The sequence below is a fragment of the Pteronotus mesoamericanus genome, unplaced genomic scaffold (assembly GCF_021234165.1).
Source record: "Pteronotus mesoamericanus isolate MK-2021 breed Mesoamerican mustached bat unplaced genomic scaffold, CSHL_Meso_final contig_202, whole genome shotgun sequence".
Classification (NCBI taxonomy): domain Eukaryota; kingdom Metazoa; phylum Chordata; class Mammalia; order Chiroptera; family Mormoopidae; genus Pteronotus; species Pteronotus mesoamericanus.
In genome coordinates this window covers 1,795,575-1,822,198 of record NW_026555086.1, presented here as the reverse complement: position 1 = coordinate 1,822,198, position 26,624 = coordinate 1,795,575, and the positions used below count along the sequence as shown (strand labels likewise).

Sequence of the window (26,624 nt, the reverse complement as noted above, 5' to 3'; positions counted from 1 at the left end):
AAGCCTCTGGGATGAGGACAGGCTTCCCCGCTCCGTCTCACGGAGCAGCCAAAGCTCTAACTCGAGAGTCAGAGGAGCTGGGGAGCAAGAGGGGTGGCGTCCTGGCGGGTGGGAGACCCTGGCCTCTCGCAGCCTCGTGCCCCCCCACCCCGCCCGTGCAGCACGGACCCTGACCTCAGCCTGCACGGCCGTGGCCAGGCAGGGGACCAAGGGGACGTGAGGAAGCCGCAGGGGAAGGCCTGTTGCTCCTCTTTTCCCAGCGGCCAGAGCGTTGGAACAAAGCACGTCTAAGAGCAATGCTTTGGGGCGAGTTTATCACGGGCTACCACAGGCTTGGGGCTCTTTTGTGGTATCTGAAAATTAAGGTACCATTAATTTAGCATTGAAATGGGAATTTCACGGGGTCTGAAGAAGGCGATATCTAAAATCCCATTTTCATATGCAAAACAATGTAAAGTAATTGCGTTCAAGCAGCCGTTCAAAGACATATTACCATAATCGTACGTTCACACAAAACGACAGGAAGGAAAGGTCTGGGGGCCACGCTCAGTACAGGGGACCCAGGAAAACAATGGTGTTTAATTCGCAGCCGGCCACTACGACAGGCAGGTGAGCAACCCCACCTGCAGCAGGTCACCCCGCGCCGGGGCGCTCGGCAGGGAGCGGAGCCACGCCTGGCGGCCAGCCCCGCGCGCACCCCCCGACCCCTCGCGGCCGTAGCAATCGATCCGCCATCCTCGGCCGCCGAACCTCTTCCTTAGGAAACCGGCCGGAATTCCAGAGTCTGTGCTGTTCTGACAGGGTCCCTATTGGAAATGAATTTTTGTAGTGGAAATTATTAGCGCCAGAAATTAGCTAGAAAATCATTTCCAACGGTGGTTGAATAGAGAGCTCTGAAAGGCGGCGGCTGGGGAGACGCTGGCCCCCACCCCCGCCCCCATGGGCACACACAGGAACACACGTGCACAGGGAACGGTCACACCTGGGGACGCCCGAGCACCGAATGCCTGGCTCCTGACAGCAAGCGAGAGAGAGACCAGACACGGGAGTGGGGAGCCCTGGGGAGCGGCAGGAAGCCCCCAGCGGGAGGAGCAGGCCAGCCCCCTAATTTGTGACCCCCACCTTCCCAGGGCACGGCGGTGCTGAGCTCGGGGCTCAGCCTACCTGCCTGCAGGGTCCCCGCACAGGCGTCACCTGGAGCTGTTGGTCCTGATCACCTGAGAGGGAACGATAGGGCGGCACCTCGCCCACCCGGTCCACCTGCCCAGAGCCGGGCGGCAACGCCCGCCCCAGGTGCTTCCCATTCCTGCTGGCGGGGGCGGGGCGAGCTGAGGGCCCTGCTCCGGCCGGAGGTCCTGGCTGCGCTCGGGAAGCCCGCTGTCTCGGGCCTCTGCTCTGGCCCAAGCCCAGAGCGCGGTGCTGGGCCCCACTGCGGCAGGGAACCGGGTACGGGAGGAAGTCGATGGCGCCCGGGCTGACCAGGAGGCCCGTGGGGCAAACTGGTCAGACGCCGGGCCACGACTCGATGTAGATGGAGAACCGAAGAGCCTCCCGAAGGACAGAGAGAGAGGACGCGAGAGAATTGCCCAAAGGAGCCAGGCCAGGCCGCTTCCCCCCTCGCAGCGAGGTCTGCCAGCCTGCAGCTCAACCCCGCCCCCGCCTGCTGACTCGGAGTCTGCCGGAGTCTGCCGCACCGACGTCTCCAGGCGAAGCCCCGATTTTGTCCTGGGTTGGGGGGGCGGGTGAGGGGTCACGTCCAGACAGCCGCTACCCACCCAGCCCCTCGGGTTCACACCCAGACGCCGTGGCCCGGCCCGGCCCGGCCCGGCCCAACGGGCCCGCACAAGTCCTGGAGCAGGGACACCGGCGGTCGCCGTCTGCACGATTCGAGTGCCACATCCGTCCCAGCCGGGCACCTGCCCTTGAACTGGAGGCGCTGAGCATGGCCCCTATTTACAAATCAGGCCCCTGGAGGTGGCTTTACGTATCCATCTCTTTTACTGCTCCTCTCAGTAGGTGTAATATTAGCGGGATGTCTCAGCGGCTGGTAAATCATCTTTAATTCCTTTGGAACCCCTCGTGGCAATGTTAACCATGATGGATTCCTGTGGTATTTAAAGAACTCGATTGTCAATTAGCTTTTATGAGATACAGCACAGCCATCAGCCCCACATCAGACCTCCTTTTCAAAGAAGCCAGTTATTAAAATGTACAATAATTTGCTTTTATTATAATCTATCGAAAAGCCAGAGCTAGTCTCCAAAATAATTTAAAGTTTTAAGTCGCCATGAAAGGGACCTTTTCCTCAAAATGACTGCATAATGTAGTGTCACCGTACTTGGTTAATTATTTTGCAGTGTGAATTGCCGCTAATCGGTTCTTACAGGGACCAAACAACATGGCTGCCTCCTAACAGCCTCTCCCGGAGTAACCGCTGTCCTTCCAGAAGCTAATTAATCAGGCCGTGCTCGTAAAAACCAAGGTAACGACCTGCCGGGTGCGAGTCCCCCGAGGCCTCCGCGCTCCTGGAAACCGCTCGCCCACAGCGCTGACCTTGGCAGAGAGGAGGGCGGTGAGCGGAGCGGCCGCTCGCCCGTCCGGGACCTTCCACGCCCTCCCACTTGGTTGTCCGCTCAAGGCAACCGGGAGCCCCCCGCCCCGGCCTCGTGCGCCTGCAGGCGCCTTCAGGACCCACCCGGCGCTGCGGAGGCGAAGCGGGGCCCGGCGGGAGCGGGGAGACAGGGAAAGCCCGTGGTGTTCGGGATTCCATAAACAGCCCTAAGCATATTTCCTCCCCGCTGGCCGGGGGCCTGGGGACAAGCAAGTCAGAAAAACACCACTCCCGCACTCCGGGAACACGAAGGCCGGTGGCGCGGAGAGGTGAGCCCGAGCCGAGGGCCCGGCGGGCCACAGCACGGCACTGTCTGCCATCCGGCGGAATCCACTGGATGTTGTCACCGTGTGTGGGACCTTCTCCCCAGGCCCGCTCGTCTCTGCAGCCGCATCCCCGCATGCGGCGGGGGGCTCGTATTCGTTTAATGAGCGAATGAACACAGCAGCAACAGGCCGTGAGCAGACACCACAAGCCGGTCCCAGGTTGGGCCCTTGACGAAAATCTCGCTTAAGTCCTGCAATAACCCTACAGGGGGAGCTCAGTGGAAACACGACACCTCCCATTTTACCGATGAGAAAACCACGCTTCAGAGACACCAGAGTAACCGGCTCCAAAGCCCACAGCTGTTTGGCAGAGTGACCACGAGGTCCTCCGGCCGACCCCTGGGTTCACGTCCCTGACCCTGACACATTCCTATTTCAGTGGAAGGGCTCACAGAGCCACACACATGAGAGGAGCAAGCTCGGGGTCCACAGGCTCTGGCCGGGGCAACAGCCTTCCAGGCCTGACTCGCCCATGCGCAGCCCGCGGCGCTCGCTGCGGGGAGTCCCTCAGGCAGGTCCTGGGCTCGGCTCTGCCGCGCCTGCCACAGCCGCCGCGCAGTTTGGGAGCAGCTGGGGGAGGAGGGATGGGCAGGGAGGGGACAGGCCGAGGCCAGCGTGTGTCTCTGTGACCTCAACCCAGTCTCCCAGGTGCTTCGGAAGCAACCTGCTGGCGGGTAGAGTCCGAGGGTGTCACGTGAGCGAAACCCAAAGAAGGAACTCGGGGGGAGGCCGCACCGCCAGGCTGAACTCCTCGACACTGGGCCGCGTTGCCCCCCGCCCCCCGGAGATGGGCCCCAGCTGCCTCTGGGGCGTTTACGGAGGCGGCATTTCACTCTGAAGCAGCCAAGCCCTGGCACCTGAAATAGGATGCAAGTGTTTCAAGTCTACATTCAAGGTTTAAAGCCTCTTTGCTGATGAAAAATGTCCCCGCTGGCCTCTCGCTGTCCCACTGGGGAGATTAAACGGTGGCTGCAGAGCTGAGCTGCGACCCACCTGGCTCTGGAGGAGCCACGGCCGTGGAAATGCAAGACCCTTGATCTCAGGCCCCGGGGAACGAGAGCACGTGCTCCCCAGCACACAGGCGCGACTGGCCTCGGTGGAGAGTCCCAGGAGAAAGCCGTGCAGGAGCACGTCGCAGCTGCCAGGACAGCGGTGGCGCCGGTGCCCCCGGGGGGGGGAGGGGCAACCAGAGACAGGAGCGCAGCAGGTGGGTGGCTCCTGCTGTCAGGGCGGGTTCGCCCTCGCGAGTGGGCAACGCAGGAGCGGCCCCGAAGCAGAGGCTGCCTCGGTCTGGGGACACCGGGGGCAGGGGGGAACCACAGAAACAGTCCAGTGGCAACGGATCAGGATGGCAAGTGCCCCAAAGAGCCAGTATTTTGCAAACGCAGGGCGGAGTCGGCGAGGCCGTTTCATACCAGGCAGTGGCCAGGAGGGCTCTAAGCAGAGGGCAAGGCGGCCAAAAAAGAAGAGGAAGATAAAAAGGGGAACAGAGAAGCTTCATCAGAGATGGGCTTTTTAAATGTTTGTGTACCTGTTTTTAGAGAGAGGGGAAGGGAGGGGGAGGGAGAGGGAGAGAAACAGCCACCGGTGGCCTCCGCAGGAGCCCCGACCAGGGACCGAACCCTCTACCGAGGTGTGTGCTCTCACCAGGAACAGAACCAGCGACCGATGGCTTTGTCGGATGACCGCGCCCCGCACACTGAGCCACACGCGTCAGGGCCGTCAGAGGGGTCTGCCACGTGCGGTTATAACATTCTGATTTCAGAAGGTGTCCCAAGGCCCTCGCTGCAGTTTTGCATCCTGCGAAGCTCTTCCGATCCATTCGTGACCAACGTATTACTGACTCCTTACCAAGTGCCTGCTTAAATGCAGGCTGGTCACCGCGGAGGGTGCTCTGCGGGCCTCCTGCAACAGGGTCGCCAGAGGGACTTGCTAGACACCCAGTCCCAGGCCCTTCCACAGGCTGCTTAATCAACCCCTGTGGCTGGGCCCAGGGCTCTCAAGTGTTCTAGACCTTGAGGAGGACACGGCGTCGATCAACAGAGCTGGGGAGAGGGTGGGTCCCCGGGCAGCAGGCCTTCTGACGGACGGTCCAGGTAGGTAATGCCGAGAAGCTTTCCGGGCCCTGTGGGCAACATGGCACAGAGAGTGCCTGGCAAACCCCCGGCTCTCCCCGGCCACCCCAGCTCACTGCATTTGTGACGTTCAGATGACGCTCTCTGCTTTCGACTTCGTGTTTCTTTATTTGGGGGCCTCCTCCCTAAGCCGTAGGTGCTTGAATGGAAGAGGCAGCAATGAGGGGTGGGGGGCGGAGTAGGGAGAGCTGCCGGGGCCGAGCACCTGGGAACGTCTTCCTCGCAGAGGAACGTTCCGCTGCGATCGTGGGATCTCACGGAACCCAGAGACGAGGAGCGGCGTAGGAAGGCGGGGAGTGAGGAGCGGACTGGGAGGAGGCGGACAGCTTGCACACGCCCAGGCCCAAATCCACCCAGTGCTCAGAGCGATGCTATGGCTTCAAAACAGCCCCACTGTAAACGTCCATTAAAAAGGCCATTTCAGATTACACTGAGCGCATAACGCACTTAGATTAAATGTAACAAATACGGGCAAGACCGCTATCCTGAGAACTGCCAAACCGCCGACAAGCATGAACAAAGTCCTGGGCAAGTGGAGCGGCGCAGCACCTTTCCGGACGGAAGAACCCAGGCTGGTCAGCACCCAGCTCTCCTGGAAGGGACCCGCGGCGCCAGCGCAACCCCAGGGAAACTTGCAGCCGACTTTCTCGAAAGTCAGAAAGGCAGATTTCAAATTTTATTTGGAAATGCAAAGGAATATGCAAATGAATAACCATGTTAGAGGACCTACTCCACCTGATTTCAAAACCTACCCCAACGCTGTCGTAATTAGGGAGATGCGTTTTGGTGAAAGAATAGGCAGATCGATGGAACATAATTGAGAGTCCAAACATATGTATAATAGCAAATGATGTTTGACAAGGATGCCAAAGAAATTTCAATGGAAAAAGAAAATTTCTCCAAGTTTGCTACATCAACTGTATATCCATATGAAGAAAAAAAAATCCTTGAGTGCTACCCTGCACCATACACACAAATTATTTCAAAATAAATCTCTGCCCTGGCTGGTGTGACTCAGTGGGTTGAGTGCCAGACTGCAAACCAAAAGGTCCCTGGTTCAATTCCCGGTCACGGCACCTGCCTGGGTTGCGGGCCAGGTCCCCAGCAGGGGGCGCATGAGAGGAGCCGCACACTGACGTTTCTCTCCTTCTCTTCCTCCTTCACTTCCCCTCTCTCTAAAAAGTAAATAAATTCTTTCCTTTTTTTTAAAGGAGCAAAATAAATCTTAGACAAAGCAAAAACTGTAATACTCCTAAGAGAAAATGTAAGAGTTATATCTCCATGTCCCCCGTGTAGGCAAAGATTCCTAGAGAGTATACAAAAGCAGGAACCACAAAAAAATTGATTAATTGGACGTCATCAAAATAAAAAATTATGCTCTCATCCGAAACACTATTAAGGAAATAAACAGATAAGCTATAGACTGGGGGAAATAGTCATAACATATTTATCTTAATATATATAATCAATAATTCAATTATAAAAGAACAAATGACCCAATTTTAAAATAAGGCAAAAAATGAGAACAGATGAGTCACAAATGAAGATGTACAAATGGCCAATAAGCACATGAAAACATGCTCAACACTACTAGTCATTTGAGAAATTAAAATTAAAAGTATTTTAATTTAAAACAATGAGACACTACTATACATCCGCCCTGAAAAAGATTAATAGCTCTCAATGGGACGAGGGAGGGGAGCAAACCTAACTCTCCCGTGTGTGGCCAAAGTACACATGACACAATTATTTCAAAACCACTTTCAGAGTTTCTTCACCTTTTACACATCTTAGGACCCCAAAACTGCACACTGAAGTGTTTACCCAAGAGAAACGGAAGCGTACGTCCGCAAAAAGCCGTGTAGGCAAGGGGTCGTAGGAACTCCATTCACAATCACCCCGGACTGGGAACAGTCCAACCGGAGGAGAATGGACAAACGACGATGCAAAGCCACACACCGCCCGAATCAACAAGGGTGGGTCTGAAACGCATCACCCAGGAGAAAGAACCCCGACGCGCAAACATGGGCACGCTCCCTGACTCCGGTCGCGTGAAGGTCTGTCACGGTTTGGAAATTGTATCTCAACTTTTGTAAGTCTAAAACGTCTGCGTTATGCCGCTCAGAGCAGGCTAGGTTGTGGGGTAACAACGCCTCAACCTCGATACCCCTCCCCGCCAGACAGGACATGTCACCTCCTGTCACACCCTCCTGGTCGGGGTCGGCCACGTGCTCCCGACTAAAGGCAAAGGGCTGGGCAGAGTGGTCTCCCTGAGCCCGGGAAGGAACCGCTGCTATAGTCCCTGCCCTCAGCTCACGCTGATGTGTGCAGGGATCGGGTGGCACAACGGGAAAAGGGAGGCGGTCATCGGCGTGTCAAAACTCACCCTGCTGGAGACCGTCTGGTTTTGTAGGAGCCCCCTGGGGAGGCCTCTGCACCAACACAGAGAGAACGGGGCGGCGCGGGGGGGAGCCACGTCCCGCTTGGCAATTTCCTTATCTGCTTGAAATTTGCACGCGAGGCCTTGCTAGCAATTAGAGGAGGAAAAATATACGTTCGGCCAATCAATAGGAGGGATGTCAGGGGCTCGTTTTTTAAATGTCTCAGAGACACTGGTCATTAATTTTTGGCTGACACTGGAGAAGAAAAGCAGGCACGTTTCCTGAACCAACACGTGGGGGGTTCCGATCGGGTTAGCGCCTTTAAAGTTCAGGTACGGCAGGAACGGCCAGAAATTAGGTCGTGTGACTGCTCCCACGCCCTGCTCAAAGGTCACCTCTCGTCCAGTGGACGGTCGCTCGCGGAATGCTAATGTCCCTGAAGGGCTTCCACCCGCCGGGGAGAGACGCTAAGCCCCCGTCGGTGGAGCGGCTCTGGCGCCTGCCCCCGCCTGTTCGGGGAGACCGCAGAATCACCGCAGGGCGCGCCCGAGGCCGCCGGGCGTGAATCTGGGGTGGACGACCTCGTTCCGATGCGTTCAACCAAAAGCAAGTCGGGGCGGCAGGCCTGCCTTCCGGCCGCCGGCCGCCCCCGCGCAGGCCCACGCAGCCGCCACGGCCGTGCCTGTCAGACGCCCCGACCCGAGTGAAAGCCCTGAGGGAGGACGGAGGCCTCGGCTTGCACCGCTGTCCCCAGGCCCGCCGGTGACTCCCGCTGCCCTCGCTCACGCCGGCTCTGCGCTCCTCCAGGCAGCTCGCCCTCGGTCGCCCGGGGCGGCAGCGGCGGGTCGCCACCGGTCCCCGGCTCGGCACTGACAGCTTTTGACCCCATAGGAGTTGCGTTTCCAGTGGCTCCTGCCAAAGGGACTTCAAAGGAAAATACACGTGTGGGAGGGTAACAGCTGCGCGTGAAGAGGGGCTCTGAATATGAAGGGTTAGAAAATTTCATTAAAGTTGAGGGTATTTCTGAATCCTTGGCCTCCTCGGAGCGTCCTAAAGTGCCCGAGCGGAGGCCAGAGCCTGGGGGTATTTAAGAGCCCCACGGTGGGCGCAGAGGGGCCGGCCTGCACCCACGGAAGCCCTGGCTGCAGCCGCCACTGGCCACCGGCCACCAGCAGGGGAGCGGGCCCTGTGGGGCGATTCTAAAGACCGGCTCTGGCCGAATGAGCGTTCAGAGGGGGGTGGGAGGGCGTCACGTGACCGGGCTGAGGGGGAAGAGCAACCAAGTGCGTGCCACAACCCGCTCCCGGCGTGGAGGCGAGGCCAGGCCGTGTCCTTGGAGCGCACAGCGCTCAGAGGCTCCGCAGGGGACCTGAGACTGAACGGGCGGCAGGGGACAGGTGGGAAAGGGCCTCGCCCCCAGACGGAGGGTTGCAGCGTGCTGTTCTTTGCCCCACTGATGCCCTGAACAACGACACTCGTTCACCTCTCCTTTCGCCCATTTGCTCAGCCGGCGTTCAGGGGGCCTCCGTGAGGGGCCCGGCTCTGGACAGGAGGGGCTGGGAGAGAATTTAGAGGGGCTGGTCAGCGGCTGGAAGCGCCAGGTCTGACAAGGACCCGGGCCGTGTGTCAGCTCCGCAGACCTGCGCGGCCCCCGTGACGCCCGGCGAGATCTCCCCCGCCCCCACCCCCGCCACGCCGCCTTTGTTCCCCACGGGCTGGGAGGGCGGGGGCGGGTCGGCGGCCTCAGTCATCCTTGAGCCTGCGACAGGTCACGGCCCCCGCCCCGGGGGAGGGCCTAGTGAGGTAGCCGTGGGGGGCCGCCTGAGAGCGCAGAGGCCTGGGAGAGCAGGAGAGGAGGCAGCCACTCCTGCGCGGGCCCCCGCCGGCGGCGTGGGGAGCACGAGAGCTCCCGGCAGCCGGAGGCCTGGAGGTGTACGGCGCCCGCACGCCCACAGGGTCCCGGGAGCGGGGGAGCCGACTCCCGGGCCAAGGCCGGTCAGTGTCTGTCAAGGGAGGCCGCGATCTAAAGATGACGAAGTGCCGCCCCCAGCCGCGCAGGGCGGGCCCCTGGACCCCCGACCGCCAGCCACTCGTGGGGCCTCCAGAGCTCCCTGCTGAGCCTCGGGGCCAGCCCGGCTGAGGGGTGCCGCCCAGAGCCGGAGGTGAGCCCACGGCGCAGGCAGCGCCCAGCTTCCTCTCTGCTCGCGCTGCCCTGGGCAGGGCGCTGTGCAGGGAGCCCTGGCTTGAACTTCTCCCGCCTCGGCGCATGCTCTGTGCTTGTGACGCCCCCACTCGGTTTCCAATGAGGGCAGTGAGCGTGGGACGGAGAGAGCTGGGGACCCACAGAGGGAAGTCTGGAACCACGGCCCTGGAGGTCCCCCGCCCTGCCCCCCCGACCAGACAGGCGCCCACAGTGTGAGAAGTGGCTCCTTCTATGCCCCCAGTAGGAAGGGCCCCGGGCAGGAGGAACAGCACCCCCGAGGGAGGGGGGAGGACGGCCCACCGGAGGGCCAGGCCCCGTGCAGGCCCGGAAGGGCAGTGCGAGCACAGGGGACCCCCACGGGCCCCCCGCTTGCCTCTGCCCCTGTCCCCCAGCAGCGAGTGGAGGGCGTTTCAGACGGTGCGGTGGCACGGGTACCCCCTCGGCTGCTGATGAGGACCAAACGTTGGGCCCCCGGGAGCGACAGGTGTCCTACGCTGGCGCGTACGTGCTGCCTGCCACGGCAGTTCACCAGCTCAGCAGACACGGCCCCGAACACCTGGCCCCTGTACCCTGCCCATCACCCAAAGATGTTCTGCCCAGTCACACAGGAAGTGTCTCTGGAGTGGTCAGCAAGGGCATCCGGTGGCGTCTGGAGCCTCACCCACTGTAGCTGCAGGAGCGTTTGTATTTTTTTCAGCGTGAGTAGAGCTTGTGTTTTGGGGTAAGGCCCCTGGGTTGGAACCGGCGGTTTGTCCGTGTGACAGCCTGGCTGTGTGGCCCATGGCAAGGCCACCACCCAGCGGTTTTCTGGCCCCACTTCTCTCTGCATAACCATCCCAGTCCAGGTTCCAGGGACCAGTGAGCAACTGGCTGCCACAGGCCAGAGGAAGATGGGCACTGTGGGCCTTCCCCCACGGAGACTGACGATGACCCCCGCCTGGCCAGGGGCCCTGCCCCTCCCCCATCACCAGGAGCGAATGTGGCCCCCAGGGAAGGCACCGGGTTGTTGCGGGGCAGGTGGAGTGGCCGCGCCCCAGACACTCTGTTTGGTGGGAGGACCCTGCAGGGTTTGGGTCCTTTTCCTTTGCAGGGCAGCTAGGGTGGACCACAGATTCCAGCCTACACAGGTTTCAGCCTCAAACCTGTGCTTTCCAAGCAAGGCCTGGACACTCGAGAGGACAGCCCTCAGCCAGAAGCTCGCTCTCCGCCTGGGTCCGGCATCTCTGTCTGAAATCCTTGGTAATTATCCTCAAACACCTGCCGTTGCCCGTTCTTCTCTCTGCTCAAGGCCTGGGGTTTGAATAAGGGTTTGGGGATGGCGGCACAGCGGGACCCCGGCTCCTGGCGGTTGAATGGAGTCCCCTGCTCGGTCTGACCAGAGGCCCCTGAGCCTCCCGCAGGCTCTTCCCAGGGCCCTGCACGCTTCCGCGGAGCCCGCGTTGCCTCATGGACACCTCCCGTTTCCTGGGACTGGGCAGACCCCCAGCAGGAGCCGACGTGGCACGGACAATTATTTAAAACGCATCAGCTTTCCCCACATCAGTGAATCAAGGTTCTACTTGCCCTTTTAAACCGTTACGAAAAATCTACTACTTATGCATTCTCTTTACTTTTGCAAATAGCCTCATCAGACACGGATTTCGAAAGGCAGAGGGCTAAGCGTGCAGACTGAAGCTGGCCCACGCTTGGGGAAAACCTGCAGAAATGTCACGTGTAGTTGATGGAGCTGGGGGTTTTCAGGCCACGGACAGCGCAGCCTCCCGCCGACCATGTGCCGTTACCCCGCAGACGCCGCAAAGCCCTTCCGCAAATCGGTCTCAACCTCACGCTGCTGACAGAGATTTCCAGCCTGTGACCATCTTTTCAGAGCAGTCACACACGCAAGGACGCGGCGAGCCTTCCTTTCGGGGTGTGTCCAGGGCTGCGCTCAGTCTTCGGGGTGGGGCCTGGCCGCCCACACATTCCCGGCACTGCTGGGCCCCTCCGGGGTGCGGGGCTGCCGACCCCATCACGGAACTGAGCCAACCGTGCGTTTTCCCCTCTAAGCAAAACACCCTCTTCCTCCGTCCCCCGGTGGCAGTGAGGCAGTGACGGCCACTGCACTGAAAGTTGCAAGTAAGATTCTAAAGGGTGGACCTTTTGGTGTTGAAATCTTACAAGGGCAGAAGGATGTTCCTTAAGAAGCAAATGGAAATAAAGTAAAAGGGCTCCAAGTGTTTCTTTTTTTAAGATCCTGAATTAATTACTTATTCTTTACAAGTCTTTCTTCTGGGAATGGTCCAAATTTCAGTTCAAAAATCATTTCTTCTCTGACCTAAAGCCCCAGGGAAGGGAGGTACCCAGACGTTATGTGATGGCTTTATTTACAAAGTACTCCCTGGAAATACTTCCTTTTGGGTCATGAGACTCAGAAATTCACTTCTCCCCTCACTGCTCACTTGACTTCAAGCATGAGCGCAGACACTGGGCCCAGCCCCCACTCCGGGCAAGGAGACAAGCCAGGAGAGAGAGCTCCACAGCGGAGGGAAATGTAAATGCCTACGGGGACACGCCCTGGCGATTTTGGTTAAGGAAGTGTGATTTGGATGCCATGCCTAAGCAGTCTTCAGGGGCAGGCAGGAGACATCCTTGCTGAGATGGGACAGGAAGGAGACTGAGGCAGAGAGGACAGCGTGGAAACCAGGACGCTGCCACATGCGCACTGTGTTCCTGGGGCTCGGGGTCCCAGATGGGACGCAGGGCAGGAGTGAGGCTCCACAGGAAGGAATGGTGAAGTCGCCCCCAGACTTTCATTAACACACAGACACCTAAGGACACCCTGAGGGAGGGCTCCTCTTCAGAGGAGGAAGAGGCACAGAGGTGAAATGAGGTCACGTGCAAGCAGCAGAGCTGGCTCAGGACCAGGAAGCCAGCCAGCTCTCTTCACCCCCCCACTGCCCAGCAACTCGGGAGAGGGGGCCCACAGGTCAAGGGGCAGGGGGCGGGGGCATGGGGGAAGGCCTGCTGCAGGACCAGCAGGACCCGACAAGACCAATCTCTCTCTAGCCGGCAGGATCCCAGTGCTGACTTATCCCCCATACGGCAGCAGCCATCTTGCTCATGCAGACCACTCCCCTGAGCGGCAAAAGTGTGAGAGGATACAATAGCCCCACCCCCAGGAGGGATTCTGCCCTGGCCCAGTGGTGCTAAAGCCTGACTGCTGAATACAGAGTGGCAGCCACAGATAGTAGATCCCTGGCTAAAGGGAGCACAGAGTGGTCCAGAGACAATTGAGGAGACTGGAGATGGAGGCTTTGGGGAGAGAACAGAGAGAGTAGCCCGCAGGATTCCGGTGCTGACTCCTCCCCCATACAGCAGCAGCCATCTTGTTCAGGCAGACCACTCTCCTGATTGGCAGCAGCATGAGAAGACCCAATAGCCCCGCCCCCAGGAGGGACTCTGCCCTGCCCTGTGGTGAATAAGGCTCACTGCTGAGTCGAGAGTGACTAGATTAACAACTGAAGGAGACAGCCACAGACAGTAGATTCCTGGAAGTCTTAAATAGACTGCTTAAGTGTTATTTTAATTGTTACTTTATTATTTGTTGAAACTAAACTTGTTTTTGTATATTTCTTGCCTATTTCTATTATTTTTAAGAAGCTTTAAATAACTTTTTGGTATTCTTTATCCATTTTTTAATTAAATGTTTGTAAAATTTCTTCCCTAAAAAAACAAAACTATTAACCCTTTTTTAGATGTGTTGCAAATATTTTCCTATTCTATTACCTATTAACTTTTTAAATATTTATATTACTGTATAGTCTTAAATGTTTAATATAGTCATATTGTCAATGTTTTACTATATAGCTTCTGTGTTTGAATATTTTACGTCAGGGTAAGAAAAATATTATTTTGTATTTTCTCCTAAAACTCCTTAGATCTTACATATTGATTTTAACTCACCTGAATATTTTTTTGTAAAATGTGCAAAATAGGGCTCTATATTTATTTCAAGTAATAGTGGTCCATGCACCTTATTTGCTGAATAAGCCTTATTTCCCCCATTGATTTGAAATATCAATTTAATCATATATTACATTGTTAGATAGATATGTTTGTTTCTAGAATGCTCATTTTATTTCATTCATCTACTTGATGACTTCTATGCTGGTGTCATGTTAATTGCTGAGACTTTATAATGGATTTAAATTTTTAAATATTTTATAATTGATTTTGACATTAAAAAAATAAAATCAATCTGCATTTGAAAAAAAAGAAAGAAAAAAGGAATTCCTACCTTTTGTGACAACATGGATGGAACTGGAGAATATTATGCTAAGTGAAATAAGTCAGTCGGTGAAAGACAAATACCATATGATCTCACCTGTAAGTGGAATCTATTCAACAAAATAAACTAACAAACAAAATAAGCCACAGGCACGGAAACGTGGAGCAGACTGAAAGTGGCCAGAGGGCATGGGGAAGAGGGACAATGGTGGACAGAAGGGGAAGGGACTAGACAAGGAACATGTATGAATGACCCGTGGACATGGACCACAGAGTGGGAACTGACTGTGTGAGTGGGGGGTGGGGGGGATGGGCAGAGGAGGGCAAAGGGAAAAAACTGAGACAACTGTAATACACATGATTTTAAAAAAAGACCAGTCTCTATTTTGGCCCCGCCCACCTACAAGCAGCGTAATTGTAGACAAGAGACTCCTCGTGCCCATGTTCCTCTAGGAAGTAGGAACGGCAGCCCTGTCTCCCCGACGGGACTCGGGGGTGTGAAATGCGACCCCAGAAAGCGCACCCCGCCGACACTGGGTGCCGGGGCCCCGTTGGCCCTGACCCGGTGCTGCAGCCGCGGATGGTGACAGCCGTTTCTTTCAGGAGACGCCCTGAGCAGGTCTGGCGCCGGACAGGGGCCCGGGGTCGCTGGCCGGGGCAGCTCTGCAGGGAGGTCGCGGGCAGGGGAAGGCCGCCCACTGCAGGGGAGGTGGCGGATGGGGGACGGAGGACCTCCCCTCCTCTCGGACATTTTGGGGTTCAGGTGTTAATGGCACATCCACCCGCAGGTGCCCAGGGGGCAGCTGAACACGAGGGTGTGCGCAGGTGACGATGTTAGCTCTGGGAGGGACCAAGGATATCATTCGGGAAAACTTTATTTTGTGTTTATACCAACTGCAATGATATTCAAATGATGTGCACATTCAGCTCCTGAGAGTGGCGTGCCGGTTCCGACACCCCGGTCGGCAGCACACTCCGCGGTTTGGGAAGCCAGGCTGACAACACAGCCTGGCCCGGGCCACGAAGGTCGGTTCAGAAAGAACAAAGGGAGCGTGATATTACCCGTAGCAAACAAGGCAATTATTTCCTTGGTTTTTAAAAAAAGACTATTTGTTTATTTTTAGAGAGGAGAAGGGAGGGAGGGAGAGAAACATCCATGTGTGGTTGCTTCTCGCACGCCCCCTACTGGGGACCTGGCCTGCAACCCAGGCCTGTGCCCTGACTGGGAATCGAACCGGCGATCCTTTGGTTCCCAGGCCGGCCATCAGTCCACTGAGCTGCACCAACCAGGGCCAAGGCAATGGTGTTTAGAGGCCACTTCCTATAACCCCTCTTTTTAAAACGCAACGAAGGCGTGGCTTTGGAGGCTGCCCCCAGCTTTGTGCCCAGTGAAAAGTTCAGGTTAACAGTCTCGTGTCAGGGTGCCAACGGGCCCAATCCCTTCTTTTTCCTGTTACATCACTTCCCCCAATCTCTGGGGTCCTGTTTCAGCCCGAACAGCCCAGGGGCCACCACAGGCCTGCAGCCCCCAACCCCCCGCCCCCCCCCGCCCCACTCAGCAGAGCCCTGCTCCCCGGGGAGCGGACCCACCCAGCATTGGCGCAGGGCGGAGGGGGGAGCCTACGGGGAGCCTCCCTCCATGGGCAGCACAGCTTCCTCCCTGTGTGGGCCCCACTGTACCTCCCGACGCCGGGCCCTCCGCCCCTCGCCCAGTGGCAGTGCCACCCTCCCATCACCGTGACCGGCAAATGGTGGCCCCAAACGCCCGAGCAGTAGTCCAACCACCCCCACATTGGACAGGAAAGCCAATGCCCAGAGCAGGGGAGGTGACAGGGGATGCAAAGCCAGGCTTAAGCCCACTTACGGCCCCGCCCCGCCCCGCCCCACCGCCCGCACAGAGCAAGGGCTCGGCAGCTCCCGCGTCCAGGAGAACAAGGTCCCTTTAGACCCGCACCTGAGATGCAACAGCCGCCACACCTGCTGGGCTCTGAGGGCACAGGCAACGGTGCTTCAGGGTCTCCACTCCAGGTCTGATAGCTCACCTTCCCGTCTCGAGCTGAGTTTTTATTTACCATCCATGCCTGGCGCGCACTCGCCAGCAAAGTGCCTCCGTGAGCGCCCCCTCCGGCGACGGGCAGCCGCTGGGCCCTGTCGGAAAAGGAGGCGGCCGCGCACAGCTCGGCCTCAAAACTGGCCGCCTCAGAACAGACGCCCCGGACGAGCGTGAGGCGAGGACAGACATGCTGGGATGGTTTTAAGCGGTAAGTTGCAGGGAACCGGCACCATGAAAAAGCAGCCTGAGAAAGAAGTGTAAGATGGATCCCCCATGGTACTAGAAAACCAAGATCTTTACACTAATAAGCAAATTATCCAACAAACATGCGCCAGCCTCTTTTGGCCTCATGATACTGGAGTGGTGGGGTCGGGGGACATTCACATGAGATGCTCCGAGTACTAACCCTACGCACCATGTAGCTGTACTGTTCATATGAGCTACAAACTGCCCACTACTCAGCAGCAGCAGCTTTTCCTTGGTAACTCACATGTATGCTCAGAAGCTCAGAAAGCCTCAACTTTAAATAGAAACATAGCGAAAAGCAGTGAACTGGCAGGTCTGGCCCTTTGTGCCTGATGTTCACATGTAAACATCTGAACCCAGATGCCACGGCCCGCAGACCCAGACCTGGACCCTGCCGCTGCCCGCCGTTCCCCAGGCTGGCCCCGACCCGTGGCCCGGCCGGCTCCTTCCCGAGATGCTCTGCCGCCGCCGGTGCCGCCCGAGCCCCGCTGGCCATTCCCGGGGAGGCGTAGCCAAGGCCTCAGGCGGCAGTTTGGCAGATGCCCGAGGGCTGCCAGGGCAGCCGGTGCTGCCTATCAGGGCGGTCAGCCCTGGCCCCCGCCCCGCGCGCCCGCGGAGGACAAGCGCACCGCGCAGCCGGGACGCTCAAGTCCAGCCACTGCCCATTTGCAGGGGGTGTCAGACCTGGGTGGCCTCAGCCGGGGACCTGGAGGTGGGAGGCGAGGAGTTAATTCTGAGACATCTCCCTGCACCCACCCTCATTTCCCTGTGAGAAGGTGAGAAGCAGTGTCACCGCAGACCCTGTGGGAAGAACCCCAACGTGTGACCGCTCTGCGGTCAGAGTCCGCGAGTCGCTGCCATGGGCTGGGGCCCGGGCCCCCGGCTCCCTGCGCCCCCTGGCGGGGCGGCTGCGGCGGCACAAGGCCTGGTCCCCCAAGGGGGACCCGTGTGCAAATACCAAGGGGCGGAGCTCCCCCTGCAGCGTCTTCGCCGGGTAGCCTCCCACCACCCCGCTCACAGCCAGAAAGCTCTGGGCGCTTACTCCCCTCCGTGACGGAAGAGCTGCCGTGGCCTGTCACAGGCGCAGCGTGGGTGGGAGCCGGGCTGCGCCCTCAGGGCGGAGCAGCCGACGGAGGAGCTCTCCCCCGGGACTGCAGCCATGCCCATCAGTGTGCGCGCTGGGGGCAGGGGCGGGGAGGGGCCGCGAGCCAGGACTCAGGGGCGAAAGGGACACCCGCCGACCCCTGCGACTCGGGCCTGGCCGTGGCCGACAGACCCAGCCTCACCACCACGAGCTCGGCAAATCCGTGGCCCTGACCAAGACAAATAAATGGCAGTCAATTACAGAGTCGCAGGTGCCTTGCACACCAGCTAGTGACTCTTAATGAGAATTAACTGTCAAAGACACCGCACCTTCCTGTCTCTGGGCCTAGCAATGCTTAACAGTGGCTTTATTAGGTGAATGATTCAAAGTACTCGACATTCAATTAGAAATACTTCGCATTATCATTAGCAAACACGTTATTAGCAGGCCTTAACTATCCCGGCGTCGACCACCTGAAGTGCAGGCGGCCTCCCCTGTCCCTTTCCCGAGGTGGCACGACCCCAGAGGAGCACGGGACACGTCCGGGCCTCTAGCCCACCACCACGAGGTCGTCACTGGTGAACTCGTAGAAGGGGACCTCGAGGTTGAGCGGCGCGGGCCCCTTCCGGATGCGGCCCGACGCATCGTAGTGGGACCCGTGGCAGGGGCAGTAGTAGCCACCGAAGTCCCCAGCGTTGGCGATGGGCACGCAGCCCAGGTGGGTGCAGACCCCTATCAGGATGACCCACTCGGGCCTCTTCACGCGCTCCAGGTCGTGCTGCGGGTCCCTCAGCTGGGACACGTCCACGGCGGCCTCCTGCTCCACCTCCTTCTGGGTGCGGTGGCGCACAAACAGGGGCTTGCCCCGCCACTTGAAGGCCATGTTCTTGCCTTCGGGGATGTCGGAGAGCTTGATTTCGATTTTCGACATGGCCAGCACATCCGCAGAGGCGCTCATGCTGGAGACAAACTGGGAGACGACATTCTTGGCGGTGTACGCGACAGCCACCGTGGTCGCTGCGGTGACCAGGTAGGAGAAGCCCTTCCTGGCCTCAGCGCTCTCTTTGGAAGACTTCGTGCCATCTAAGACCTCGGCGCGGCGGTAGTCGGAGAAGTCGGGCACCTTGATGTCTGTGTGGGAATAGCGGACGGAGGCGGGGGCTGGAAGACAAACAGAAGGTTAAAAACAACTGGATGAGGGTCCCAAATAGGGGACACGTCAGGCAGCAGACTTTTATGAATTCACAAGCAAGAACCAAATTGCAAAACTGTGAGAAGTCGCACTGAGCGGTCTGAGAAGGGGTCAAGTTAGCAGTGCCAGCACCTAAAATACGAAAGATGAAATGAAGTCAACCACTACCTGCCACGCTGGCTCCTACGCACTGAGCACTGACGACTCGGGCTTCGTAGGATTCAGTGCCTCCCGCGTGGAAAGTCAAATGGCCCCGGAAACAGCACGATGTTCCAGTCCCCAGGATTCATGGTGCCAAGGCTGCTACGCGATGATGCCACCGATCTCCCCTGCTCTCTGGGTTAGAGGGGACCCTACGGCCCCTCCAGCCCGCCTATGCATCGACTGGTGTGATCATCTTATTAAACCATCTTATTATATCTCCTGTCTATCATTCTCTGAAAGAACTGCTAAAAATTCATAAAATACTAACTACAAGCTAATAAACGGTCCGTGAGCTGCAGCATAACTTTAGCTGCAGACAGTTTAGAGATTTCTGTTTCAGACCTGAAGGTATAAATTTGTATTACTTTAACTTCAAGTAAAACCCCGAATGGGCAGAAAAGGACATCCTGATCAGAAAAAGCAGCTATAAAATCTCCAGAAGAACCAGGTTTTTCAATCTAGCATGACGCCGGGAGAAGGCCTCCCTGAGGGACCGGGCGCCTCGGAGAGCGGGCGCCGTCTTCCCCGGGCGCACGGCCGCTGCAGGACCCAGGCAGGCCCGGCGCCTGTGTCAGGTGAGTGTCAGGTGACATCTCTGTCCTGTGGCATTTTTAAATGTCTGAAAAAATCAACTTCTTGGTGTCACTTTCAAGGATGTTTCAGGAAGCAAATCTCTTTGTTTAGAAAACGGAACACCAAAAATCCCTCACCTTTAGAAAATGTGTCGTACCCAAAAGATGCTTCTAAAATGAAGTGTATTTTCACGTAAGGTACAACTCTACCAGCCCTCAGGCTCCATAACCTCATGGCCAGAAAGCGCCAGGTGGTCCCAGGCAAGGCCGAGGCCTATCGAACCCGACCCAGCGGGGTTCAGAGGGACCGGACACACAGCAGCTGCTCGAGACTCCGGGGTGTGGCAGAGCAGCTCCCCAGAGGCGCTGCCCCGCCCCGCCCAACGCCGACCTGTCAGCGCTGGGCTGGGAGGAAGCGTGAGTCCCTCTCCCTCAGCTCCATCTGGGACTGTGTCAGACTGCAAAGTCGAAGGGACCGAAGGGGACACTCCTCCACTAAACCAGCGCCACAGCCCTTGGCCTGGGACGGCCCACAGAGAACGCGCAGGCGCAGCCACCAGGGCAGCCCTGACGGCCCTGGCCGGAGATCTGCTGGCCAGAGACACCCAGCTGCCCGCCCGCCCCCGGTGGCGCCGGCCCTCAGGGGAGCCCTGGGAGATCACAGAGCCCGGCGCCGCAATCACGCTCGGGACCCTCTCTGCGGGCCGCTGCTGAGGCTCTCGAAGGCAGGGTGCCGGCTAGACTGTGCTCCAAACCCAAGCATAACAGTCACTCACAGAGGAAGTTTAAGGCGGCGTAAAGAATCAGCGTGTGCTTTTTGTCTGTCTCCTTCTGTTCAGGGGGCTCTCGGGCACCTTGGGAATCCTCCTTCTCGACTCAGGGACCCTCTGCTCACCACCTTCCCACAAACCGCCGTGACAGGAGGTTCTCCCGTGACCTCAGCGACACGCTGAGGGCGCGGTCACCAGCGACGGTGGCCACCACACAGCGCTGCAGCGTTGACCAGCTCCTGGGAAGGCGGGCAGGCTGCAGTTTCGGAAGAAACCCCTCAGCCAGCGCGGCGCACTCGCACGACGCTGTTCGCCTGTGTGCCGAGTGCTCCTCCCCCGCGCTGTTCCTCGCCTCCAGGTCGCACGGGCCTGCGAGGGCCCTCGGTTCCCGCCTGGAGCAGGTTCCCCGACACCCAATGTCCCCCAACAGCCAATTGACTCACTTGGAAGTATTATGCACCAACTGTGTGCAAAACCCAAGGTGGTGGGAAGTAGAAAAATAAAGGAGACGTTCTCCCTGCACTCAAGCTCAAGGTCAGAGGAATCACAAACCCAACAGGCAGGAAGCGCCAGGCGCCTCACAGCATGAAGGGGCCGCCAACGCACACTCCCCTGCCCTGGTCCCCGTGCGGCAAGGGCGCGGAGACGTGGGACACGTGGGGAAATCAGCGGACTGTCACTGAGCGTGGAGACAAGGCTGAAGGGAGGCAGAACCGTGGGGGCAGCGCGGTCCCATCCCCAACTCTGCTGTCACGGGCCCGCGGGTGACCCAAGGGCTGCAGGGGCCGCGGAGGACTGTGGGGACTGGGAACAGCACCAGGGGCAGCCACGGAGCACACCGGATGTCCCAAGCAGAAGGAGGGCCCGGGGGACCAGCTCCCAACGTTTCAAGGGTCGCCAGAAATCCTCCCAGGTTTTTAGAACGATGGTGGTGACGCAGACTAAGGCCATAGGCCGGAGGCCGCCAATCCAGGATGTCCAGGACCGCGCAGGAACAGAGAAACTGAGACAAGGCGCGAGGAGAATCCAGGCCCTGCCGGAGGGTTGTCAGTCCTGCAACCAGGCCTCCGGCCCAGGGTGTATCCCGGCGCCAGCCCCTGCACCCCTGTCCGCTGTCCCATCATCTGCGAAACGGGACCCACCGCTCTGCCCGCGATCCTTCTTGAGATGGACTGACTACCGGGCGAAGCGCCGGAAACCACCGCCGAAGCCTGCACTGCGACTGACCTTGAGGCCGCGCTGCCCTGCGGACTGTGTGGGGCCGGGGCGCGACAGCGATCGGCAGTGGCCAGCGGGACACCCTCCCAGGTGTGAACGGCAGTTTCTACTTCTGAGCGTTTACCGAGTACCCCCCCCGCCCCCGCCGCAGTGTCCCAATAGCTTTAGGTAGGATATTTTCAACGGAACCTCGCGACAAGACCTACGAGGTCAGTGTGACTGCTGATCCGTTTCACAGGTGAGAAATGGATCCGACTCCGCCGGGCGCAGTCGGAACGCGGAACCCTGGAACTTAGCCGATGGGCGTCAAAACGGAGCCTGAGGCCGGGAGCCCGGCCTGGCCGCCGACAGAGAGCCTGGTGCCGTGCCGCGGCTGCCGGAGCCGGCGGAGACCTGCGATCGCGCCCCCGGGGTGTCCCGCCCCGGTGAGGCGCGGGCCTGCCCCGCTCCACCCGGTCGCCTGTCCGCGCAGACCCCGCCCTCCTGCGCCGCTCCCAGGGCCCAGGGGCGGGAAGGGCGAGAAAGAGGGGACCCCTGGCCCAGCTGGCTCACCATTGAGGCTCACGACGGCGACGAGCGGCCGGGTCGCGGCCTGGCCGCTGAGCGACTCGCGGCAGAGGAAGGGCCGCTTCACGTCCAGCACCAGCGGCTCCGAGGCAGTGGGCACCGCGGCCTGCACCAGGGGCCGCAGCGCGCCCGCCACCCCGCGGGATGTGGCCGACAGGACGGGCGCGAAGGGTCCCGAGCGGGCGGCAACCGACAACATGGCGACAGCTGCTCGAAGCGCCAGGCCGGTCACCGAGACGACCTTCCGCCCGCGGCGCAGGCGCGCGGAGGCGCAGGCGGCGCGGAGCCATGACGTCACGCGCGGCCGAAGTGCGCCGGGGGAGGGGTGTGTGTCGGGGGCGGGGCTAGGAACCTACGGTGGGGGCGGGGCCTCTTTGTCCGTCAGCACGGGTTCCTAGAGGTCGCGGTCCTGGGATCTGCCCGAAGAAAGGGGGCAGGGGAGGCCCCCGGGAACCCGTAGGCCGACTTTGCAGTCCCTTAGGGCAAAATCATCATCTATGGGGTCTTGGTTATAAGAATAAATCATCATAATGGTTTAAATAGGGTTCATAATACCTCTTAACATATGTGCATGTATACACTTTAATGTCCTCATACATATAAAATAGGGTATCCATATAAAACCCAGAAGAGAGACCAGCATATAGCAACCGCTGTGTGTTTACTATAATGATTATTGTCATTATCTACAAAATAAAAAATAAATTTTGAAAAGGCCAGGGACTTGTGCGCAAAGCTTAATGATGATGGTGAGGCTAATGCCTTATGTTTATGAAGCACTTGCCATGTGTTAGGTTTTGCGCTTTACTTTCATTCTTTCACCGACAGTCAAGGGCCGCTGGGGAAGCGGAGGTGTGGTGCCCAGGACGGAACCTGCGGAAGGCGGCGAGGTGGGGGCCCCGCCTCCGGAGTCCGTGCCCCCAGCCGCGCTGCAGTCTCCCTGCAGGCGGGGCTATGTCTCTGAATCATTTCCTATCCCGTGGTGAGAAAGTTACTCCCTCTTTACTCCGCTTTCAACTCCTCTGATCACACCAGTGAGCAAGTCCCAGTTCGGGGCCAACATACGTATCTTCACTCCTCTCTAACATTCGCCACTCTTCCGTCGCATCCAAAGCTCTTAGCTGGAAGTTACTAACTTCTAGAGAATATTTCATAACACTTTATTTTCATAGTATTTATTTTCTATCCATACTGATTTCCAATGACTGCAGTGAGATAAAATTTGTTTCACGTTTAGATCACGAACAAGCTAATTCAACAGTAAGTAAATATTAAGACAAGCAGTGTACAGAGCTGGCAAAATTGGGATGGGGGGGAAGTATAAGCCAATGGAGTTCCCCTGCGCTTTGCATGGGTCCTGTGACTCGGGCAAGCCTCCGAATGCCCATGCTCCAGTCTCCTCGCCTGTAAAACGAGGATGAGAATGTTGCCCCCTGGGAGGAGCTCATGCACTGATGCCTGCGCAGCGCCTCCCAGGACCCAGCACGGCCTCAGCACCAAGCGACGCTTTGCTGGTATCGCTTTTGCCTGACACGCTGGGCCTCCTGCCTCCTCGCGGCCTTCGATCCCTGGGGACTCACTCACCGTCCTCCCTCCAGACCCACAGCGCACGGACCACTTCTCCCGGACCCTCCTTCTAGCTCAAGGGCTAGGTCTTGGCTGTGTCGGCGAGGGTGTGGAGAGGGGGTGAGTCTCCTGGATCGTCTCGGAGGGCCCGGTAGAATCATGGGGACCTGATCAGGGAGGAGCCGGTGATCGGACAGGAGAGCCGGCATCATGCTGCTGGCTTGGAAGGCGGAGGTGCGGAGCCTGGAGCCCAGGAACGCGAGCGTCCCGTCTCGAAGCTGGAAGAGGCACGAGGATCCTCCCTGGAGCCTCCGGAAGTAACGGCACCGCTGACTCACTTCAGACTTCTGACCTCCAGAATTGTAAACTACTAAATCTGTGCTGTTTGAAGGCACTAAATTCGTGGCGATTTGTTGCAGCAACAAAAGGAAGCTGTGCACGTGCACACACATGCATTTGCCTTTTTCCTAAAAACTGGGAGATCGAACCACGCTAGTCCTGGATTCTCATGAAGAAAAGGACTGGGGTACACATTTGCTTCCCGGTTTGGGTTCTTTCCCCTCTTGTCCCTGTCACTCGCTCCCCGCGGAGGTCCCTGAGCACACGAACTCCAGTTCACACCCCACGGACAAATCCGACCTATCGTTGCAAGTAGTGACTGGCCAGCCCGCAGAGGAACCGCCCAGCCTCGCGGTGGCGAGGTGTGTTCTGAGACATTTCTCGCTCCCCACAGACCGGATGCTTCCATCTGAGCAACAGGCTGTGCATGGACTCAGGAAGCAGAGTGTGTTCTTAGGAGACTGCGCTGGGACTCTCCAAAGATTGTCCTCAAAATGAATTTATGACACAGCAGCTCTGTGTGTGACCCTGGATAAAGTGCAAAGCCAATGAGATGGATGCCTGTGGCCTCCCTCACCACGTTCACCTACCTCACCTTGTGCTGGAACAGAGAGGCGATGTGCCTCCCCGGTGAAGGCCTCATCTGTCCCCTATTTCCGCACCACTTCCCTGGGAAATGCCTGGCTTCCCACTTCCAGTTCCAGTCGTTGTGACAGTTTCAGCATCTCTTCTCAGCCCACGTCCCTCGCTTGGGCAGCGAGACGTGAAGACTGACAGGCACTTGAGAACCACCCAGACTGTCCCCAATTTAAGCCATTTCAAATGCATTTTTGTTCCATAAAATCCCTGTCGGCGGTTCTGTGCTCCTGCCTCTTTGAAAGATGGTAACCCTAGGGAGGAGTAGAAATTAGCCAGGGAGAAGTTCGGAATGCTAATATTTTAATCGCTCGTTCCCTTAACACATTAGTCAGATTCATTAAGTATGATTAATTGGCAGGCTTTGTTGAAAACCGTATCAATTTCCCTATCAGCCACACATCCATCTCTTGCCAAGCAAGCTGCTACAGTGGCACCCAAAACTCCCCCCTTTTTACATTTGGATTGTATCAGGTGCCCCCTGAAAAATGTGTTGAGTTAATTGAACTCATTTGTATGGAACAGTTGCTAAGAGCCAGGGCTGCTGAGTCAGCGCCGAGGTTTGGTCCCAACTCCTCGACACTTGCCGCCTGAGTCACTTGGGCAAGTGACTGAAACTCCCTGAGCTCCCGTCTCCTCCCCTGTCAACAATCAACCGTCCAGCATTGCCAGGGGAATAACTGATTCAAAGGAAAACAGAGAGATTCTATTTGTACTTATTTCAAAACTGAGGGAGCCAGGGCGGCCGACCGCAAAGCGCTTGCCGTCTAATTTGTACCCCAAGGCAATGGGGAGGCCGGCGCCCGCGGGTACAGCCAGAGGCCCTTCTATCCCTGCATCGCGGGTGCTCCTTTCCCGGCCCACCAGCGATACTCGAAGTTGCAAAACCTTCACGATAAGATAAGCAAAGTTAAAGCATAATTTTGAAGAAGCACTTGAGTTCTTCCACGCACCAATTTTGTGAGGATGCTCGCCCATTTCTTCTTAAAATTCTGTGTCACACGTGAAGGATCTTCCTGTGGCATCCGGAACCACAAAACACTGAAAAGACAAGACAAGTCGTCAGCATCTGAAGAGAAGACCGAGCTGAATTAAGCCCGCCGGCCGCTCCCGGGTGGTGGGTACCGGCCCGGGTCTCCCATAAGGAGCCGCGCTGATGGATAAATTATTTGACTCCCAGGTATAGGCATACCTGCAATCAATACAATTGCCTGAAAGCTCAGAATTAGGCACAGGGCAATAAAATATAACTGAAAGGAATTAGTAGCTTTAATTAGGAAGAATAATTAATTGATCATTCCAATGTATTGATCTATGACTTATTTAATTCTCTGCAATTTAATTTGTCAAATCGGAGTCCAAATAACGAGTGATAGGTCCTGTTAATGGCAGAGCTGGAAGGGGTGGGAATGCGGAAAGACGCGAGGCTGGGGTTGCAGCCTGCGGGCTGTGCTCTGGGGCCACCAGCTCCACACGCCGCCCCGCCCCACCCCGCCCCGCCCCCCACCCCCCCCACCCCCCACCCCCCCGCCTGGCCGCCCTCCCGCTCACCTGCCCTCCCTGCGGCCCCCCGACCCCGCCTCCCACGGCCCCTCGCTGGGCGGGCCCAGCACGGACCCCACACGCCCAGGGAGCCCCAGAGGACTCGCGGGCCTTGGAAGACCCGCTGGCCCTTGCCTCTCGGTTCCGGGCTCCTCGCCTCAGCCTTCTCGCAGGAAAGCGGGTCTAGAAGCGCAGGGCGGTCACAGCGGGGCGGGCGAACCCTGGCTCGGGTGTCCGGGCCTGCGGACCGCGGCCCATTCGCGTCCTCCCACCGCTGCGGTTATCGGCTCCCTCCTCTGGACGCCCCCAGGGTGCTGCTCGGTGGCCCCCTCGGTCCCCACACGCCGCCCTCCGCTCCCTGCGGCGGGAGGGAGCCTTGCACGGCCTTGCTCCCCCGCAGGGCACTGCTGGGCCGCGGCGGCCGGACACGGCCCCATTCCCGCTGTTGCACCTGCGCCGACCCGTTTAGACGCGGGCGAGCCCCAGGCGTGCGTGCCGCGGAAGGGAAGTCCGCGAATGCTTCTGTGGTCTCCCCTGCGCCAGGGCAGGGCGGTGAGACTGACTGGGGGCAGAGCTGAACGCCTGGGGCGAGGGAGCCGTGAGATGGCCAGGCGGGGCGGCAGAGCGAAAAGGGCGAAAGGGTCCCCGTGGGCGCCTGAGAGAGGCGGGCACCTAGGCGAGACGGTGCCCGAATGGGCTCGTCAGGGTGGAGG

At 58.4% G+C, this 26,624-nt stretch overlaps 1 protein-coding gene across 1 annotated transcript; it reads right to left on the bottom strand.

Moving 5' to 3' along the window:
* Nucleotides 1–17,562: 17,562 nt before the first annotated feature.
* LOC129068180 (cytochrome b-c1 complex subunit Rieske, mitochondrial) lies at nt 17,563–22,105 on the bottom strand. The gene is made up of 2 exons (XM_054570290.1): nt 21,814–22,105; nt 17,563–18,466 (listed from the first exon to the last, which is right to left on the bottom strand). Exons 1-2 carry the CDS (start codon nt 22,025–22,027, stop codon nt 17,856–17,858), a joined length of 825 nt encoding a protein of 274 aa, XP_054426265.1. The 5' UTR covers nt 22,028–22,105; the 3' UTR covers nt 17,563–17,855.
* Nucleotides 22,106–26,624: the final 4,519 nt, after the last annotated feature.

Excerpts from the sequence above, each read along its gene's own strand:
- LOC129068180 (XM_054570290.1), bottom strand. The coding sequence starts at position 22,027 with ATGTTGTCGGTTGCCGCCCGCTCGGGACCCTTCGCGCCCGTCCTGTCG. Across the intron at positions 18,467-21,813 it reads CGCCGTCGTGAGCCTCAATG|CCCCCGCCTCCGTCCGCTAT; the intron begins GTGAGCCAGCTG and ends TTTGTCTTCCAG.